Source organism: Aedes albopictus, chromosome 2, assembly GCF_035046485.1.
Source record: "Aedes albopictus strain Foshan chromosome 2, AalbF5, whole genome shotgun sequence".
Lineage (NCBI taxonomy): Eukaryota > Metazoa > Arthropoda > Insecta > Diptera > Culicidae > Aedes > Aedes albopictus.
This window is the reverse complement of record NC_085137.1, coordinates 314,097,948-314,119,826: the sequence shown is the minus strand read 5'-3', so window position 1 is coordinate 314,119,826 and position 21,879 is coordinate 314,097,948. Positions and strand designations below refer to the sequence as shown.

Genomic DNA, 21,879 nt, shown 5'->3' with positions numbered 1-21,879 from the left:
GAATTCCTGCAGGAATCTCTCTATGATTTATTCTAAGAATCTATCTAGAAATTCCTCCAGGAAACTCTCCACGAATTCTTCAAGGAATCTCAATACGAATTCCTGCAGGAATATCTCTAGGAATTCCCCCACGAATCTCTTCAGGAATTCCTCCAGAAATCTCTCTATGGATTCCTCCAGAAATCTCTCAAGAAGTTCCTCCACGAATATATCTAGGAAACTCTCCAGGAAGCTCTCTATGAATTCCCCTAGGAATCTCTCTAGGAATTCCTCCTCGTATCTCTCTAGGAATACCTCATAAAATCTAACTAGGAATTCCTCCAGGAATCACTCTGGAAATTCCTTTGGGAATCTCTCAAGAAATTCCTCCAAAAATCTCTCTAGGGACTCCTCCAGGAATATATCTGGCAATACCTCGAGGAATCTGTATGAAACCCCTTCAGGAACCTCTCCAGGATTTTCTCCAGAATCTCTCCACGAATTTTTGAAGTAATTTATCTAGGAATCCTTACAGGAATGCCACGAAGAAGTTATTCACGTATTCCTCCAGAAATCTCCGTAGGAATTTCTTCAGGAATGTCTCTAAGAATTTCTCTATGAAAATCTTTAGTATTTCCTCCAGGAATCTCTCTTGGAATTCCTCCAGGTATCGCTTTTGAAATTCCATCATGAATCTCTGTGAAAATTATTTCAGGAATCTCCATAGGAATTCCTCTAGTAAGGCATCTCTCTATGATTTTCTCCAGCAATCCTTCTACGAATTCCTCCGGGAGTTTCTTCTGGAGTTTTGAGAGATTACTTCTCAAGGAATTCCTCCAGGCACATCTTTAGTGGATCCCCCAGAAATTCATCTACGAATTACTCCAAAAACATCTCTAGGAGTTCCTCTAGAATTCATACTTGGAATTTCTTTTTGAAAGTGTCTAGGAATTTCTCTAGGAATCCCTATAGGAGCTCATCCAGGAATTCCTCTAAGATTTTCTCCAAGAATCTCTTCAGAGCTTCCTTCAGGAATCTCTGTAGGAATATCTCCAGTAAGAAATCTCTAGGCATTCCCAGAGAAATTTCTCTTGGAATTTCTACAGAAATCTATCTAGGAAGGAAGGAATCCAGTGATTCCTTCAGGAACTCTTCGAAGGATGCTTCCAGGAGTTATCCTAGGAATTTTTCCAATCATTCCTTCTGGTATTCTTCCAGAGACTTCTCTTGGGATCTCTCCAAGGATTCCACAAGGAATTTCTCTAGCTAGGCATTCTTTCAACAACTACCGTCTTCCACGGGTTTCTGCAGTTCGAATGTGTTTCTAGAGATCGAGGAAAATCATTCTTAAATTTCTAAAGTACGTCCCTTCAAGCGACGGTTGATTAGTATTTAAACGATTTCAACCTTCCATGAAAAATCCGTTTCGCAAATCGTCGTTGTCGCATCGATCCATAAAACAGTAAGACATCACATCATAACATTAACCGCTTTGCAAGTCACGGACTGGAAAAGGATTCCATCAACCTGAACGTGAAAGCACCGATAAAATGCCAGCCTCCCAGCCCAGCCAGCAGCAGAGCGGCCCTGACGGTGGTGGTGTCCTCATCATATGGGGTAGACTCAACCAACAGGGCCGTGGTGATCATGCAGGCGCACATAAAACCCTGGCACTTATGCTGGCGACAGTGTGTATAAATAAATCCTTTCACATCCTTCTTAGCACATAATAAAAATCGCACACATTCACTCTCCCTTTCTTCAAACAACCTCCCACAGTCAGTCCGTCCGAGGCCTTGTTACCTACCATTCGCCCTTCGTGTGTTTGTTCTGTTCCACACGCCGGTTCCGCAAAACAACGAATGAAACATCACCGTCGTCATCGTCATCATCATTTTCACCACTGCAGCCAGCCGCCTGTTGCGCCTCGGTTGGATCCCACTCCCACTGGGGCCCGGCCGTTGTCGGCTCCCTCGTGGGTGGTGATGACGATGACGTGGCAGAACAAAGTGAACTCAAGCCAAGAGGCGGAAAATCTCCTCTCGGCTTGGTGGTAGGATTTTTTTTTTCGGGCGGGGATTTTTTCCCTTCCGCACTTTTGTTCGTTTTATCCGCAGATAAATTTTTCATTGAGTGAATGTTGAATGAAGTTAATGTTTGATTGTGGCCACGCGCGACGGTGGGTGTGTAGGTATGGTGTTCTTAAGTTTGAATAGGATTTTAAATGTTCTTTGAGGACATGTCCGGAGGGAACGCGGGTCAACTTCTAATGATGATTAGGTTAAGAAAATGCAACGAACAATTCACTTGAAACATGTTTGCCTTTTCCTTATACATTGAAGAAGTAACGAGAGACGTGTAGGAAACGTATTGATAACAATACATCTTATATTTGGTAGTAGTTGGCAGTAGTTTGGTCTGTTCAATTGTTTTTGACTATTTACTACGATTCGAATCGAAGAATCGCAGCGAGGGCGGTAATGCTGCAGCAAGGGACTCGACAGAACGTGGAACGTTACAAACAGAAGCGGAAACAGCAGACCCGCCTCTTTCGGGAGAAAAAGCGCCGCCTGGAAGAAGCGGAGTGTGAAGAAATGGAACTGCTGTGCCGTTCCCAAGAAACACGGAAGTTCTATCAGAAGCTCAACGCATCCCGCAACGGCTTCGTGCCGCGAGCCGAAATATGCAGGGATGAAGACGGAGGCCTCTTGACGGACGGACGTGAGGTGATCGAAAGGTGGAAGCAGCACTTCGATCAGCACCTGAACGGCGTGGAGAACGTAGGCACGGGAGCCCACGGCAACGGAAGGAACGACGACGCCAGTGCAGCGGAGGACGGAAATGAACCAACTCCCACGCTGAGGGAAGTTAAGGATGCCATTCACCAGCTCAAAACCAACAAAGCAGCTGGTAAGGATGGTATCGCAGCTGAACTCATCAAGATGGGCCCAGAAAAGTTGGCCACCTGTCTGCATCGGCTGATAGTCAGGATCTGGGAAACCGAACAGCTACCGGAGGAGTGGAAGGAAGGGGTAATCTGCCCCATTCACAAGAAAGGCGACCATTTGGAATGTGAGAACTTCAGGGCGATCACTATTTTGAATGCTGCCTACAAAGTGCTATCCCAGATCATCTTCCGTCGTCTGTCACCTAAAACAAATGAGTTCGTGGGAAGTTATCAAGCCGGCTTCATCGACGGCCGGTCGACAACGGACCAGATCTTTATCGTACGGCAAATCCTCCAGAAATGCCGTGAATACCAGGTCCCAACGCACCACCTGTTCATCGACTTCATAGCGGCATACGATAGTATCGACCGCGCAGAGCTATGGAGAATCATGGACGAAAACGGCTTTCCTGGGAAGCTGACTAGACTGATTAAAGCAACGATGGACGGTGTGCAAAACTGCGTAAGGGTTTCGGGTGAACTATCCAGTTCATTCGTATCTCGCCGGGGACTGCGACAAGGTGACGGCCTCTCATGTCTACTCTTCAACATCGCGCTGGAAGGTGTGATGCGACGAGCCGGGCTCAACAGCCGGGGAACGATTTTCACCAAATCCGGTCAATTTGTGTGCTTTGCGGACGACATGGACATTATCGCTAGAACATTTGGAACGGTGGCAGAACTGTACACCCGCCTGAAACGCGAAGCAGCAAAGGTCGGACTGGTGGTGAATGCCTCAAAAACAAAGTACATGCTGGTAGGCGGAACCGAAAACGACCGGATCCGTCTGGGTAGTAATGTTACGATAGACGGGGATACTTTCGAGGTGGTGGAGGAATTCGTCTACCTCGGATCCTTACTGACGGCTGACAACAACGTGAGCCGAGAAATTCGGAGGCGCATCATCAGCGGAAGTCGGGCCTACTACGGGCTCCAGAAGAAACTGCGGTCGAAAAAGATTCACCCACGCACCAAATGCACCATGTACAAAACGCTGATAAGACCGGTGATCCTCTACGGGCACGAGACATGGACCATGCTCGAGGAGGACCTGCAAGCACTCGGAGTTTTCGAGCGACGCGTGCTAAGAACGATCTTCGGCGGTGTGCAGGAGAACGGTGTGTGGCGGAGAAGAATGAACCACGAGCTCGCTGCACTTTACGGCGAACCCAGCATCCAGAAGGTGGCCAAAGCCGGAAGGATACGTTGGGCAGGGCATGTTGCAAGAATGCCGGACAACAACCCTGCAAAGCTGGTGTTTGCAACGGATCCGGTTGGCACAAGAAGACGTGGAGCGCAGAGAGCACGATGGGCGGACCAGGTGGAGCGTGACCTAGCGAGCATTGGGCGCGACCGAGGATGGAGAGCGGCAGCCACAAACCGAGTATTGTGGCGTACTATTGTTGATTATGTCTTGTCTTAAATGTGATGTTGAACAAATAAATGTATGTATGTATGTACGATTCGAATCATCTTCGAACTGCTTACCGTGCAGAACCCTTATTGAACATTTTAGTGAAATTTATATGCAACAATCTCACCTATCTTCAAAAGTACACACATTTATTTGCAGAACCTTACAATGGGATGATTGCTGTTTACATTTTTATTGATTGCTCCCAGTTGGCGCCAGCAGTAAAAATTGCATGCAAGAACTTTTATAGCACCTAGTTTCCAGCGCTGACAGCCCGGCAGCGACACCATCGCTTGTATTCAATGCATCGTCTGTGCTACTCTCGGTTTTCAACTTTCTCAAATTTTCACCTGAAGCTCACGGAAGCATGGTAGTCAAGAACTGTCAAATCGTATGGAAAAATCGCGAAAAACATCAATTGTTAGGAAACGGGATAATTTTGTGAAAAGTTAGTGAATAGAAATCAAGAATGGTTTGAAAGGACAACTTTCTATGTTTACCTCGTGTTCCGGAACAACTGCTTCACCGAGAAAATTCGATTTTACTACCACACAAAAAAGTGCCATCTGTTATATTTTTAGTTTGGAATATCGATGTATTGACAAGATGGAAGATGCATGTGCTTTAAGAGTAACTCATTTGTCCCAAAGCATAGAAAGCCACATTCTGGATGATGTTGCAGGTGCCGACCTTCCAGGTAGTCTGCGACTACGGGTAATAGCGGTGGAAGCAGAACCTGTCAGTTTCCGTCCGGCGTTGTAAATCGAGATCGTAGCTGACCGGATCGGTTGCAGGATCCGGATGTGTCCCTTACTGTTGTCGATGGCAAAGGGGGGGTGGCAAACCTGTCCCCGTTTCCGTTACACTACCCATGCGATAGTCTGATAATGGTTGCCGGATCTGCCCGGCGTTAGATTACTTCGTTCCACTCCGTCATGTGACCACCCACCAATCGGTAACGTATAGGTTGTTTACCGGGAGGGGAGGTTTTCCCCGCTTACTGACTGATCCCTTCCCGGATTTTGTCAATTTCGACCGGGCACCGGCGTTCTCAGCAATAGAGGCGTGTGGTGAACGGCGTTGGTCTGGTCTGGGTTTACAATCGGTGGCAGACTTGGAGTGGCGAGAGATCTTTCGCCCGTAGATTGCCGGGGCCACCTGTTCGGTCCTTCTCTTTCGGCCTCTGCACACTAACTGCCTCATTGCGCTTTATGACCTACCTGCGTTAGGTCATCGCTCATGGCCTCCAGAATAATCTATTTGGAGCAATTCTGGAGCATAAAAAACTGCCCATGCCCCCATATGTTACTGTTCCATAACAGAGCTTCACGACTCATTTTGATATCTACAGTCAGTAAGGATCCAGGGTAGACAAAATCCGGTCGTGCTCAGTTCCGCATGCACTTTTTTTTGACACATTCACCACCAGTTCGATCTTGGCTCCCTCATTTTTATGTTTTCTGCAAACGTAAGAACTAACTGACATTCACAAGACGCAACGAGAGACAAGACATAAACAATTATCCTTCTTACCCTTTAACGATTGTAAGAACGATAAGTGTTTATGTCTTGTCTCGCGTCGCGTCTTGTGAATGTCGATCTTAGCCGCTACACGTCAAGGTGTGTATACCGCTCCGCCATCGTTCCAAATGTTCTGGTGAAAATGTCCATATCGTCTGCAAAACGCACAGATAGTCTGATTTTCCTGAAAATCGTACTTCGACCGTTGGATCCAACTCGTCGTATTTCACTTTCAATAGCGATGTTAAGAAGTGGCACAATCACCGGCGAAATTCAAATGAACTGGTTAGAAAAATCTGCCGCAATAGGATTTGTTCATGGCTGTTCAACTGTTTCATTAGTACGTGGTGACATCGATGTCCGGAACGGAACTGCTTTTGAGGACGAATCGGTCAGGAAGTGTCGCGGACTGAGTGGCTCGAAGTCTGTGGATGGGTAATCTCTCAGCGGAACAATTCTTCGGCGATTTATTTTGTTGCGGTTTACAGCTAATGATTTGGTGTTGTTTGTTGGCAGCACCAATGAAGCTCCTTCCGTTTGTATCCGATCTCAAATTCGTATGAGGGTTTAATTAACCTGGTGGCTTAAGCGTCACTCTCGCAAGCGAAAGACCATTAGTCTATTGTTTGCCCTTCTTTGCTGACATAAACTCTTGAGGGCTTTCGAACGGCCGTTTGATGCCAAAAACTACCAAAAATCTCTTCGAATCTTGATTAACGCCAAATCCTCCGTTTCTATTCCCAACCTGTTGTTGAAGGAAGAACTCACCTCGGGAAGGGGCCAGGTTTTAGAATGCAACAAACCCATGCATGCGATACATCAAACCACGGCATTTTCGATTATCTATTGAACGGTAAGTAGGATTATATCTGATCTGGTAGTTTCCCGGAACCGGAAGTGGTCAAATATAAAAGTGAACCAAACCAATGCATGCGACACATCAAATCACCGCTTTTACTATAACTTGATGAACGGCAAGCAAGAAAAGAGTTTGCCAGAACCGGTTCCGGGTGTCCCACCGGAAGTGGCCAAATATAAAAGTGGACCAAACCCATGCATGCGACACATCAAATCGTTGCTTTTTTCTATAACCTGATAAACGCTGAGCAGGAAAATGGTCGTAGACCATATCTAAACCGGTAGTGTTCCGGAACCGGTGTCTCGCCGGAAGTGACCAAATATAAAAGTGGGTTAAGGACGAACGGGACGGTCGAGGAAATATTCGCCATTGCTATGTTGCTATTAAGATGGTAATCTCAGATTCTACTTCATATTTTGCAACAAAAACCTATCATTGTGTATGCTCACTTGCAGTGCATATGCTGATTGTTTTTCAGCATCTTCAGTGCGATAGAACTCAAGATTACCATCTTCGAAATCGTGAGGTAAATTGTTAGAAAGAGTGAGGAGATAGGAAAAATAACACAGCGTCCCGTTTCACCTTAAACCCATGCATGTGACTCATCAAATCGCCGCTTTTACTATAACTTGATGAACAGAAAGCAGAAAAATAGTCTCACGCCATATCAGTGTTCCAGAACCGGTTCCGGTTGTCCCGCCGGAAGTGGCCAAATATAAAAGAGGACCAAACCCATGCATGCGACACATCAAATCGCTATTTTTTCGATGACCTGATGAACGGTAACTGAAAATAATTCAGACCATATCTGATCCGGTAGTGTTCCGGAATCGGTTCCAGGTGTCCCGCTGAAAGTGTCCAAATATAAAAGTGAACCAAAACCAAATGGTCAAATGTTGGGAGGAACCAAACCCATACATGCGCAGCTTTTTCGATATCCTGATGAACGGTTTCTATGAAAATAGCCTCAGATTACGTTAGAGTGTTCCACAACCGGTTCCGGGTATCCCGTCGGAATTGGACAAATGTAAAAATGAACCGAACCCATGCTTTTTTGACAGTAACCTGATTCACGGATGAAAAGAAAATAAGCACAGTCTACGTAAGTTAAGGTACCCTGGGGCAAGTGAGAATCCGGGGCAAGTGAGACCTACAGCCATTATTTTTTTAATTTTTTAGTTTTAAGGTAAACATTCTTCATAGAAAACATAGGTATCACACCAACGGATACTTTGAATTCAAACATTGTTATTGTTCTCACCATAAAGAGATCATAGATGTTATTGTTGTTCATATGTAATTTTCAATTCACTAAGTGAGATTTATGTACTCTACTACATTCGTCGTTTAAAAATAGAATAACAAAGAAAGTCAAACTTTTTCAGTTTCAGGATAATATTTGGAGTGCTTGCAAATTAATTTAAGCGAAAAAGCTGTAGTTTATTTTAATTTATTACCTTTAGTTAACTGCTCTCACTTGCCCCAGTATATTTCACCATCTGGGGCAAGTGAGACCTATGAGAGTAAACAAACACAATTCCATAGTTTGATCTCGCTTTCTTCAGCCTAAGTCGAAATTCACACAAAAGTAAAGTAAAAATCGGCGCCTTAAGTAATCAATCGTTGAATTATACTTAATTACTTCTATTCTGATGATGAAGCTATTGTTTAAAATGGTAAAGTCTTGGTAGAACATATTTTTTTCAAAACCATCTATTTTTCATATTTTCGTTCAAGCAAATTCTATTATTTTTTAGTTTTTTCGCTGCAAAATGAGTTTTTTTGAATGTTGAGGAACCGGCAATAAAGTATAAAAAAATTCAAAAACGACTTATTCAAAGTTCATTCGATTTAAAAATCTTTATTTAGTGATCGTAAAATTATGTAAAGGAAAACATAACATCTGTAAATCTTGAAAAAATCTTTTGGCGAGATTCATCAACTACGTAATATGAAAATGATGTTTGGAAATCTTTCGGCATTAAACCTTAGGGTGCTTTTTGTATAAATAAAATCAATTTGTTTTGCACGAACTGCTGGAGTTAAATTACTTTTTTCCTCAGTGATTAGTTATTATATGTGTTACGTAATTTATGCACGATACCACACAACTTTTCCAACATAAGTCGCTAAACATAGTTATTCGCATAAGATATTTAAAATTTATGCTACCTTACAAATATGCAGCAACCATATTTAGCCATTTGTACAAAAAAATCCGAATATTTCCCACTTGCCCCGTGATACGGTGTAAATAAAGATTTGCTCCACTTTTCATTATATGCATAATATACAGAATTTAAAAATTTTGAAACAGTTTTAATGCCCGTTAATAAGAAGAAATATGCCAACAATGTCTTTTAAATAGAAGTATTGGAATTATAAAATTATTTATGTTTAGAATTTTTTGGCTTGACAAAACCAAACTAGCATTTTTTTAGGTCCCACTTGCCCCGGGGTACCTTACTACCGGCAGTGTTACTAGTTCCGGGTGTCCCGCCAGAAATGACCAAATGTTAAAGTGAACCAAACCCATACATGCGACTCATCAAATCGCGGCGTTTAAAGTAACCTGATAAACAATTAGAATGAAACAATGCTCAGACAACATTTAAAACTACCGGTAGTGTCCCAGAATCGTTCCCGGGAGTCCCGTCAAAAATGGTTAAAAATAAAGTAAACCAAACATATGCAGCATGGGACACATCAAACCGTGACATTTTGATAACCTGATAAACGGGTCGCAAGAAAATTGGCCCAAATTACATAGGAGGCTATGGGTGGTGTAGCAGAGGCAGCATTGGGTGCTTCGGCGGAATTACTAAAGCGTGCAAAATCAATGAAAGTAATAGATATGTGTAAGGGAACCAGAAACCTAAAAAACTAAAGCGATCTGATCAAACCACACCATTTTAGATTTCTGAGTTGTAAGTATACAGTAAGATGGGTCAACGTTGTATGGGAAAATTAAAATTCAATCGCATGAGCCCCGAACATTTTTTTTTTCAATTCCCTTTTTGCGTCTAGAATTACTGCGCAAAATTTTGATGCGACTGAAGGGCGTGCTCTGTAATGTGGTTGAAATTTGAATGGGATATAGTATAGGCAAATCAAATTACATACTTGCATTTTTTGTCAAATTTTACATGAATTTTGTAACCAATGATAATAAAATATGTGTATCCTAAAGCGTGCAGACCGCAAAGTGATCTACGAAAAAAGTTATATCCATGCTTGTTGTTGTCTTATTATTATTATTTCTTTATTATAGAGATTTTCAGCCCTAGGCTGGTTCATCTCTTTTTGTTGTTGTCGTTTTAATATGGATCCAGTGATAGCGAAGGTGGTCAAGTGGTTTGATATTTCCAGCTCTGCCCTATACGTTGAACGTAACCTCGGAATAAGTGCCATCAATAAGTTTCCCAATTCGATGATGACTTTGATATCATTCTTGATTTTCTAAATCAAGTATTCTCAGGATTCAGAAACTTTTCGACTTGTGTCGACGGAAAGATCATTGGGATTAAGCAAGTTACACAAATTCATTGGTGGTATAGTCCCAGACCGCTGTTATGATGATTGCATCCTTCCCGTTCTTAACCAAAGCTCCGAGATTTGGGGATGATCACTGTCTCTAAGGTAAGATTGATTGCATCGACGGAAGATCATGAGTATTAGAGTGGGTCAACATTGGATGGCGAAAATTAAAATTCGATCGTATCAACCCGGAACAAAGCTTATTCAATCTATAATAGCGTCTTAACATCTGTGCAAATGTGGAAGCGATTGGTTGAGTACCCGTATTCCGCATTACGATTGAAATTTGTATGGAATTCAGTATGGGAAAACTTTTTTTTTGCATTTTACTTATAAGTAGAATTTTGGTTTTGTCTAAAACCATGTAACTATTGATGTTGAAGTATAGCCTAGGAAATGCCGAAAGACTTTGCCGAAGAACGCAAAGGGATTCGATGTTTGTGGAAAAAGCTATACTCTTGTTAATTCAGGTCAAGAATTGAGGTTTTATTATTAATGTTATTCGTTTACATGTTAAATGTTAAGCACCATCAGACGATCTGAACGTAACAATTTTGGTCACAAGTGTAGGATCACTTTGTGGTCTTCGTCAAAGTTTTTGGCATACGCTAGACTATAACTTCAACGTCATTAGTTAAATCGTTTCAGGCGAAAAAAAATCCAATTTATGGATGAAATGCAAAAAAGTATGTTTTCCCATTCTAAATTCCATACAAATTTCCAGGGCCGCATTAAGGATTGTGGGGGCCCGGGGCCCGAGCAGTTGTGAAGGCCCCTCGGAGGTACAAATGCGATGAGCAATACAGTTTTTCTTTGTTTTTGAGCAGTATTTGAACCAAAATTGGTTTTGTGGGGGCCCTAAAATGTGGAGGGCCCTAAATTGTGGGGGCAGAACCTGCTATTAAGGTGATTGTTCTATGAGTACTTTCTCAGTTATTTACTGGCTTTCTCTGGAAATGACAATTTTTGCATTCGTATATCGTCTGACACAAACATTGAAGGTAGGGGTAGGCGGGGCAATATGGACACCTGGGGCAGAATGGACACCCTCAATATTTTGAAATATGCGAACTTTTTTGAACTTTTAATGAATAGAGAATATAGTCCATTTGTCTAAAACGTAGTTTCAGGAAAAAAAACATTCGAAATTAAAATTATACTTGATTTTACACGAAAAAGTTGCGTGCTCCGTTTTTTGTGCATGGAAATTATAATTTTCACACCATCTAAAATAAGATTTAGTGATTAATTTATTACAGGTCGATTAAAACCTGATATTTCTAGAACACAAGCAAGTAGTTTTGCTGTATCTACATGCTTAACATGTTTATATTTTCTTCTTTATTATATCAAAAATCAAGTTTGGAAATATCTTCTGCTGCCGGGGTAAAATGGACACTAACCTTCTTGAAAGAAGCGGCAAGGGAAAAATATAACCTAAATCACAAACCAACCAAATTCTTCGATTTCAGTATATTTTCGGTTTAATGTTTACTATAGTAGACATAGGGGCTGTCCATAAACCACGTGGTCATTTTTTTGGGACTTTTCAACAAACCTTAGGGTGTCCATATTGCCCCGCCTACCCCTACTCTATGCCCAAGGAGTCGAATAAATTTCGAATTATATAAAGATCCTTCAGAACAATCATAACAATCAGAAATCGAAACAGAACAGCACCGTCCTGGTCTTTCTGAATACCCACGAGCTTACCGCTTCGGCTCTTGGGCCTTATTTCGAACTAAGAATGCTTAATTGATATGACATTTCGGCACCAACATTTCAAAAGGGCGTAACTGCTTTTGCAACCAATGCCTTCTCACAGAGCTGTGGGTCGTATTTCATTCATCTCACGCAATTCACAACCATTATTCGGAAGAGGAGGATTTATTCTTTCTATTTGTGCTAGTGGATTGCTCGAGAGGGATGGGATACGCTCCACAGCTTTGTGAGAAGGCATTGGTTGTAAATGCAGTTACGCCCTTTTGAAATGTTGGTGCCGATTTGTCTGAAATAGAATTCGATCCGAACTCCGTAGCGTGATAGACGCTACGGTATATTCCCAATAGTTTCCCTTTCTTTTTTGTTTTTGCTACACGGTAAAAATTCTGCACGCTCAATGTAAGGGAAAAATCCCTTAACTATTCAACATCCCAATCAGCATGATCAGAAAGGCTTTTCCTTTGAAATCGCAATGCTGTCAGTGTTGATTTGATAACCAAAACAAACCCACCGGAGAAATCAACTAAAAATCACTTCAATTTGCACTAGTGTACAAAGCAGTACGATCCAAAGTGAAAAGCTGTTGATTTGATAATGACTGTTTTGGGTATGAAAGTAAATATAGAGGACAGGTGGCAGAAAGTGTTTCGCTTCGAATCGAACCTCTCTAACAGGTGTGAAGTAGTGTAGTGGTAGAACAGATGATCGTAAATCTCAAGGTCCTGGTATCGAATCTGGGTGCGGTTAGCAGCACTTTTTTTTTAATTCTTTATTCGAATTCAAAACATTGTCAACAACGAATTAAAGTGAAGTTCAATTAAAATTGAGGAGGCATTGGATGTTCCTTTTTGAATGATATTTAATTGATAACAAACTGATTAAACAGTAGTGCGAATTCAAGTGCCAATCCGTTCATATCACAGTGCAGATTTTTTACCGTGTAGGCCAAATGCAACTAATTCAATCGCCCGGAGTAGTTTCCTCTAAATATGGCCCCTCCAAAAATTTATGACGCCCATATGAACCAGGTCAGCTCTCAAACGACCCATACCTGTCGTAAATTTCACACCAACCGATTGCACACGTTACACCTTTCGTATTTAACCCTCCTCTAAACCTTGACGCTCGGTGTGTGCCGTTCGCCACCACCACCGCGAGGAGGGCACCAGCTAACCAACAGCCGGAAGTTCCAATAAGTGCCACATTTCCTCCATCCGGTCGACTGAGCAAACTCGCGTGTCCTCTCCGGAGGGACTTTCTAGTTCTGGCGCGCACATGTTAATAAATATGAAGGTGACGGACGGAACGCGCATCCCCCCCCCAATGCAATGCGACTGCGAAGGCTAGGCGATTGGGGTTGAATGTGGATCGCGAAGCCTTAGGTGCCAGGATGTTGTTGGTGAGACGCGGGAAGGCCATCAAAACGGGTTATAAACTTTTAATGGAATTCTAACGGGCGCGGGTGGATATTTTTGCATACGCAGCTGGGTGTGTTATAGTTTGTTAAACGGGTAGGTGCTTGTGTTAGCTTGAACGAAGAAAAATATTTGGTGCACAGTAAACTGTCTTTTAAGGTCCACATAGACGAAACGGTGAAAGCGAGGGTATTCAACAATACCATGCTAAAAGTGTCTGAGATCGATTTTCGGTTTCTTCGAAAACGCTTTGTTATGCAAATTTCCTTGAATTCCTTGAGCATATCGTCCTCGATTATTGCTATAAAACAATTGAAGCAGAGGTGGGGAAAATCTTCAAGCTCGAGTGAAATTTAGCAACAACGTCTTGTCAAAACACGTTTTTGATATAATTTTCTAGTAATGTATCTTATATTCCATGGCTTTTGTAGTTGGAATTTGATAAGTTATTACGTACCGGAAGTGTGAAATCAGAAAATCATTGTAATTAAATTCATTCACTAACAATCATTTCCTTCCTCATTCCAGATTCCGCCCCATCAATGTACAAACTTCGGCGGTAAGTACCTTTCAATCAACACGTTAGAACAATTCAACCGAAGCCCAACCAAACCTCCATGTCCAGCCAACAAAATAACCATCATTGACCTAAGCATTATAATTAAATTGGAAAACAACTTCGTTCGTTTCCATCCCAAACCCATTTCCAACCCTTTCCTTGCGGACGGACGGGCGGACGGACGGACGACCGCTCGATCGTTTATAGGAAAATCAAACACAGCACTTCCTGCCATTAGTAGCCATATCATAATTCCGCGCTGTGATGTTCGATGCTGCCTGCCTGTTGAACAACGGGCCTCCGGCGGCAGCAAGCAAACTACCTACTACAGTTCGGACATCCGCAATTCATTACCCTAGTTGCCTGGTCCACACTCCGGCAGCAGGGGTTGGTAAATTGCGACATACGTTCGACTCACCTTTATCATAATATTTAGAACGATGATGTCTGTTGACAGCGCTTGAAATGTTCATTTGTATATCGCTTGAAATATTTTGAAATGTTGTATAAAAATTGTTTTTGTAAATATGAAAAACATTTTCCACCAGGAAAAATATCAGAAAAATCCTTGCTTCTTCCCCTAAATATGAGGCAACAGGCATGCCTAGGTAGACCACTGAGTGTGCGCAAGTTCATGCTGGGATTTTGAAGTGTTTTCGGGAAATGCATGTGGAGCAGAGGGTTTACGTTGGTGCACAGATACCAGACGTAAGATGATAGATTTTGTGTTGATCACTCTGGAGCTATATCATCTTAGTTTGCCAGGGATTGAAACCAGGACCTTTTACATATTAGAAGTGATGGTCGTTTTAACACCAAATCCATAGTTATGCCTAATGATACTTACAAGAGAAAAACGTCAATACCTCCAAGTGGAACGCCACAAATTAGCATTAGAAACCCCCTGCCTCACCGCTACTAGGTACTACATTATAATGCCGGACTCGGACACACCGCCACCGGGCTCCGCTACATTCCAGCGGAAGTGGGAGAAACTATTTAGTTGTAACACGCCCCCGCTTTGTTCTATGTGAGCAGCACACCTCGCAGTGTAGTGAAGCTAATAGTCTGTGTAGCGTTACCGTAAGGCCGCCTCTGCTCTGGTCGCCCGTTGTTGGCACATCAAGGTGGGAGCCCAGCAGCTAGTACAAGCACGCAACACCCGACCACAAAGCTGTGGTTTTAGTTCGATCCCACCTCAACCCAACCCAACCCATCCGTTCCGGGTTCCTCGTCGTCTCCAGTAGTATCCTACTCACAGGCTTACGTTTGACTATTTCTGGTTCCTGATGGAATCAAAAGCATATTCCGAGTCCTGTATGATAGTGGGCTTTCATGACCATAAAGAGATTCGCTGCGGATGAGACTGACTCTTTGTTTTTGACTTTGGGCATATCGATACTGTGTTGGAGTTGTCCCCTTTGTGTGTATTTGGATAATTTTAGAATAAGAAGAATTTTGGAATCAATTAGGTAGCGCTTTGAAATTGGAAACATAATTGCGCAGAAGAAGTGGTAAATGAAAAATTAGCTACCTGCTCCTCGCATTGTTGACCCATGCCAAGGGCTTCTTTCGACAGAACATTGTCGGCGGTGCCCTCCCAAGCAACACACATGCCACAGAAAAGACAGGTGCAGGTTTTGGTTGCGTAGAAGTCAAAATGACTTACCCCTAGCAAGTAAGTACTGCGCCGCCGTGACTCTTCTGTGACATATGTGTTTCTTCCATGAGCATGAGCATGAGCATGAGATGACCGTACAATTCGTAGTTGCTACTCCGTTACTGACCAGAACAGTCAACATTGCACAGGGAACCAAATGGATGGGGCCTGGGTGTAGCTTTCCATCCTCAATGTGCAATTTTGAAGGTTCAAAATTTTATATTGTCAGTACCGGCGCCGGCCACGTCCTTACGGCCATCGGGGAAGGGAAGGAATTTGGTGTGACATCCGTTGCTACTAGAGACCGTGTGTACCTCCGCATCCCCACGGTTGTCACAGGAAGGAAGTTTGTTAGTGGGAAGGGAAAGGATAGAAAGTTACATAGATCTGGATTCACATTGGTAAGTGATGTGAGCTATGCAACCTTTGATATGATTTAGTCTTCCGCCAGCCGGCTGTCGGAAGAATACAATAATTTTATTGTATGCTTGTGTATTAAATTTAATTATACACCGGGTATGAATAATTTTTAAACCACCTTATGACGGATCAACTCGTAATAACGCACGTTTTAAGCTTATCGTTTCTCAGTCAGAAAATAAACTGTATGTAATTCCGTTTAGTGTTACTGCCAATGCTGAAAAACCGAAACACGCGCCGTAGCTTTACGAGAAAACTGGACAACTAAACAACTAGAATTGTTGCTTTTGAGTTTCACCTATGTTATTATATTACTTTTTTCGCGTTCCCGTGTTAATAAGATTGCGGATAATGAAACCGTTGTACATATTTATTATCCGCGAATGTTCGCAGCGCGTAATATAATTTGAAGGTGTGATGAACAGAAAAACATTATCGTAAATGTTCGAAAAAAAACCGAATTATGGAACTCGGCACAAATAAATCGACGCGGAAAACGTGGTCTACTTGTCACTGTACCGTACGGTTATCTTGACCTTTCTAAAGAAAGAGATACTTGGCCGTTTTGATCGCTGATTGCCTGCTTGTAAATCTGAAATAGAAAAAAGTATTAAATTGTGATACGTTCTCCACTGTTATATTTTTGTAAATTGTTATTTATATATAGGTTAAATTTACCTCCATCCCCCTGAAACAAACGGTATATTAGCAGTGAAAAATAAATAGAATAAAAAAATAAATAAATAGTGTAAAAAAGTACACCAAATCTTGATCCTGGAATGTTCCTGCATTTAAATAAAACAGGCTGGAAAATAGCAAGATCAAAACTTGAAATGGTAGATCTTACACCGTAACGCACCATTCCAAGGTGATCTACCCACGTTACGGGAAATATGACATATGTGTTTCTTCCGCTATAAAACTTGTCACGCTTGAGCATGAGGATCGTTTCACCTGTACGAGTACGTACAATACAGCGTAACATCCACGAGCTCGGCATCGCTCTTCATCGCCTTTCGAGTACTTAGATTCGTATCACCCTTCTCACGCTTAGCACCTGCCCTCCAACCTTTTCTTGGCTTGATGCCCATGCGCTCCTGTTTCTCTTAATTTTTCCTCTTTTTTCTAAACCATAGGGGGAAAATCTGCTCAACAGACACCCGAATAGGAAGGTCCGGGTAGCTTGGGGCTGAGGCCGTCTTCTACAAGAAAGGCCACTAAACACATTCCTATGGTCGCCAAACCCTTCGTCCTTCCGGTACCACCAAGAAGCCATTGCATCAGAGAAGGGCTAATGCACATCGCACCCTCAAGGTTAGCCGCGTAGACTTCAGCAACGAACATCGATGACTCGCTTTGGACAGTCAATCACGATGGCATGCTGGCGCTTATCCAGTTTCCCGAGTGATCCTCATCACTCACTTTGTCCTCGGATGGCGGGCAGGGTCAACCCCACGCCCGCGCCCAACTGTTTTGCAGGCATCAAGAACTGATACCTACGTGCAACCAGATCTGACCTGCTGAAAGCAAGGGTATCACTACCATTCATGCCCTATCAGTTGCACCCGAAGGTTGCTGACATTAGGGCCTTCACCTGCCCTGGCCCTTACCGGGGACCCTTTTACAACCGTGGGCTCGGATCCAACCTAGTAGACAGGCACCACGACAGCAACGCTACACACTACGAAAAAATCAAAATTACTCGTGACGTAAATTTATTGCACAGAACGTAAATAATTTAATGACGTAAATTTATAGGTTTTCTGACTTAATAATACGTCATTCTTGTAAAATTGAGTTCGATGTGACGTAAACAATTTGTGAATCGTGCATCATTACGTTTCATATGACTAAATATTCAGTTAAATGTGACAGAAAATTACGTCACTTGGACGTTTAAATTTACGTCATTTGTGTTGCTTGAATATGTGCATCCAGAGTGACGGAAATTTACATGATTTTTTTAAAGTGTGTACCAGGACCAGTCTTGTGCATTATCACCATCATAACACAAAAAAGCCGCAACATCAACATTGCCCTTCTTCCTCCATCAACGCTACAGCCGACCGTCTCTATGTTGCTATCGAGCACATTCGAGACGAACGCATTGATACGGTGGCTGCCGCCGCCACGCTCTTTCTCTGTAAATCTCTTGAGTAGCCGAACGCTTCTTAACCGTCGTTCCGACGCAGAGCTATGTCACTCACTGCTGGGTGACTCTCGTCTGAAAATGCCAGGATGAGGGTCAATTTGTTAAGTAGTATTGCATGGCGCAGCAAACACAAACATAGCACGCCCTATGAATAGAATGCAAAGCGTAGAACAAAAACTCGCTTCGGTGTTTCATCGTGTGGTTCGAAAATAAGAGACGATCGCTGCTGTTGGATGTGGTTGACTCTGCATTGAACGAGGGTTGACTTGAGAGGCTTTTGCGTGAATCGATTATGTTTTGATGGACTGCGTTTGTCGTATGAAGTGATGGTTAGAGCGAGTATCATTCGACATTGACCCTCCTGAAACTGCACAACCCTGACCAGGACCCTCTCTCCGCGGCCACTAGATCGCTGTAAGAGTCGACTTCGACCACAGGGCACCGGCATGACCTACGAAGCCGACTCCGAACCCCTGGCCCACCTCTTGTACCGCATCTGAACTAGTTTTTCGGCGAGTCCACGCGCTACCTCCTCTGTAGTTCCAAGACAATGTGGGTGATAGCCGTTGAACCGGCATTCCAGCCAAACTAATCCCTACACATCTTTTGGACAAGATTGTCCGGAGTTGAGTTCTCCCTGCATAAGGCAAGCATGCGGTGCGCATTGTGCGAAAACGCGGGCACACGAATAAAACGTGTTCCGCCGTTTCCTCTAAACCATTGCACAAACCGCACATTAAGGAGAACCCGCATAACCGAAACGGTGTCGATACTGTCGGGAGCAGCCATGGCCTGAAAGAACCTGTGTCAGGTGGAATGTTGTTTCCTTATGGCGCCTGTTAATTCAACTATCTTCCCTCGGAATCAACCTATGGGTCCACCTTCCATTGGTGGAACTGTCCCAAGCGCGCTGCCGTTTAATCGTGGAGGCCATCCTGGCAGTCCTGCGTATGCCTCTTGTGCTGCGCATTTCGAAGCACTTCATGTCCTCCCTGATAAGGCTGCCGATAGGCACCATACCAGTGATGATGTAGAGCGCGTCGTGTGACTCGGTACGGTACGCGCTCGCAACCCTCAGGCACATCAGCCAGCAAGTACTTTCCAGCTTACCACGGTAGCTTTCGGTACTTAGCGCAGTACCCCACGCCGGGCTGCCATACCTTAGTATTGACGTAGCGACAATAGCCAGAAGCTTGCGCGTACTGGCGTACACCGCAGAGCTATTAGACATCATCCGGAATAGTGTCACTATAGGAAGCAGGCTCTTTTACAGGCGTAATCAACGTGGCTACCGTTGATCATCACGTTCAAGTGTATGACACTGATCTCTGCTTGCCGCTACGACTTCCGGTTGTTCACAATTATCACCTCAGTTTTGTGTTGAGCCAACTCCAGTTTTCAGGACCTCATCCACGCCTCCACAATAGGCCGTCCCTCATTTTGCAAAAATTAGAAATCTTATAAGTTCGTTAGTGGAAAATGATCGTTTCAGCTAAGAAATGATCGTGTCAAAATTTGAAGTCCGTATCTCAAGGGTAAGTAGTCCCTCAAGGGGCCTAAAGTTGTCAAAAATTGTATGGGACCAAAACAACATGAAATTTTTTTCAACGAAAAAATACGCTATTTCACTAAAACCGGTGATTTTAGGACCCTAAAGGGCCAAAAATGTGCTCAGATTTGCGATATCTACTCGTTTCTGAGTTATTGACAAAAAACAACCGAAAATCAGCTTTTTTGACCATTTGTTTAGATCCCGGAGGAAACCTACCATATTTTGTTCAATAACTCAAAAACGAGTGGAGATATCGCAATTCTAAGCACATTTTCGGCCCTTTAGGTTCCTAAAATCACCGGTTTTAGTGAAATAGCGTATTTTCTCATTGAAAAAAAAATCATTTTTTTTTGTTCCCATACCATTTTTGACAACTTTAGGCCCACTTAGCCTTGAGATACGGACTTCAAATTTTGACACGATCATTTATTAGCTAAAACGATCATTTTTCACTAACCAACTTATAACATTTAAAATTTTTGCAAAATAAGGAACGGCCTACTCCACAACCTCGACCGAGTGGGTACTAGTCAACTCTACTTCTTCGATCAATTTAAGAGACGAACCTACCAAGGGCTGAAAGTCTATTAAATAAAGACAAATCAATCAATTCTTTGATCAACTCATCGTAGACTTCGAGCGTAATGTCGTCAGCAAAGCCGACAACCTCCACTCTCACCGGGAACTCTAACCTCAACACCTTGTCGTACATGACATTCCATAACTTCCGAAAATCTTGTACAGGTACCCGGGGCTCTGCCTCTTCCATACTTCTGTGAAAACTACCTCGTCCAGGCATTTCTGCGCAGTAGACCTAAACACCTATAGAGCATCTACAATAGCTACTTTTAAGGCCAGGTTCGGAACACATCGTGTGATCACATCGGTGACCCTGTCCTCATCTCCAGCCCCAGCCTCCGGCTGTCCTATGAAAGGAGACCGAGGACTAGGATCATGAGGCGGAAAAAGCCCCTCGATTATCCCCTCCAACATCTCTGGAGATTGCTCTGTAGAAGCCATTACACTTCTGGTCTTGGCCATCACGATCCTGTAGGCATCACCCCACGGATTCGCATTGGCACTCCCACAGAGACCCTCAAAGCAGGCCTTTTTGCTTACTCTTATCCCGATATTTAGCGCGTTCGTTCCGCTCTTCCTCGGATCGTGCTCACTACATCCGCCGCCTATCCGGTAGGCAGGCGTGGCGCAGGTTCGCAATCGCTTGAGACCACCGGACACGCCTAGACATGGTTACATCGCACGCACGGGAGAGCACCGCTACCAGCTCGTCGCTGAGAAGGTTTCGCACATGGCGGAGTGCCTTTCTAAATACCCCTTCGTCGAAGGAGGATGTCTTCTACCTGCAAGGGCTTGGCCTTAGCCTAGCCGCCTCTTCCCCTACCCGCTGCATGTTGTTGTTGTAGTCGATACTGTAGTGAACCACCAGGTGATCGCTTTGAGTGTAGCTATCGTCTGCTCTCCAGTTCGAACTACTTGTTAGGCCAGAACTACAAATCGTAACGCCAATAGTTGACTCCGCACCGTTCCGACTAAAGGAACTCTTGGTACCGACATTAGCCAGGTCGACATCTAATATGGGCAGTGTCTCTAGCAGAATTTGACCCCGCTGGTTCGTGAAACGGCTTCTTCATTCCACGGTCCAGGCATTAAAGTCACCCGCTGTTACCACTGACCTTCGCCCTGTTAGCACGGTCGCCATACAGTCCAGCTTCTGCGTAATCTGCTCGATGGGCCACCACGGAGGTGCATAACCTCCGTTTACTTTTGCGACTACGAAGCCCACATAGGAAGTGGACACCAACTCATTTTTTTTTTTTTCATTTATTTAGTTAACATCAAATTCATGATAATACTGAATCAACAATTTGCCGCCATAATACTCGATTTGCAGCTGCAGCTCTCCAACGTCGGTCACGCCCAACGCTCGCCAGAGCTCCACCTGGTCCGCCCATCGTGCTCTCTGCGCTCCACGCCTTCTTGTACCAACCGGATGGTTAGCAAACACCAACTTTGCAAGGTTGTTGTCCGGCATTCTTGCAATATGCCCTGCCCACCGTATCCGTCCAGCTTTAGCCACTTTCTGGATGCTGGGTTCGCCGTAGAGTGCAGCGAGCTCGTGGT

The 21,879-nt window shown here is 43.6% G+C and overlaps 1 protein-coding gene across 1 annotated transcript in view; it reads left to right on the top strand.

Annotated features, from left to right (window-relative positions):
- The window catches only part of LOC134288209 (uncharacterized), a 186,176-nt gene extending 171,810 nt beyond the window's left edge, over positions 1-14,366 (top strand). Inside the window, exon 3 of the mRNA XM_062852283.1 lies at positions 13,923-14,366. Coding sequence (XP_062708267.1) covers positions 13,923-14,312 — 390 coding nt within the window. The 3' untranslated portion in view covers positions 14,313-14,366. The remainder of the gene's footprint in view (positions 1-13,922) is intronic.
- The last annotated feature ends 7,513 nt before the right edge of the window (positions 14,367-21,879 follow it).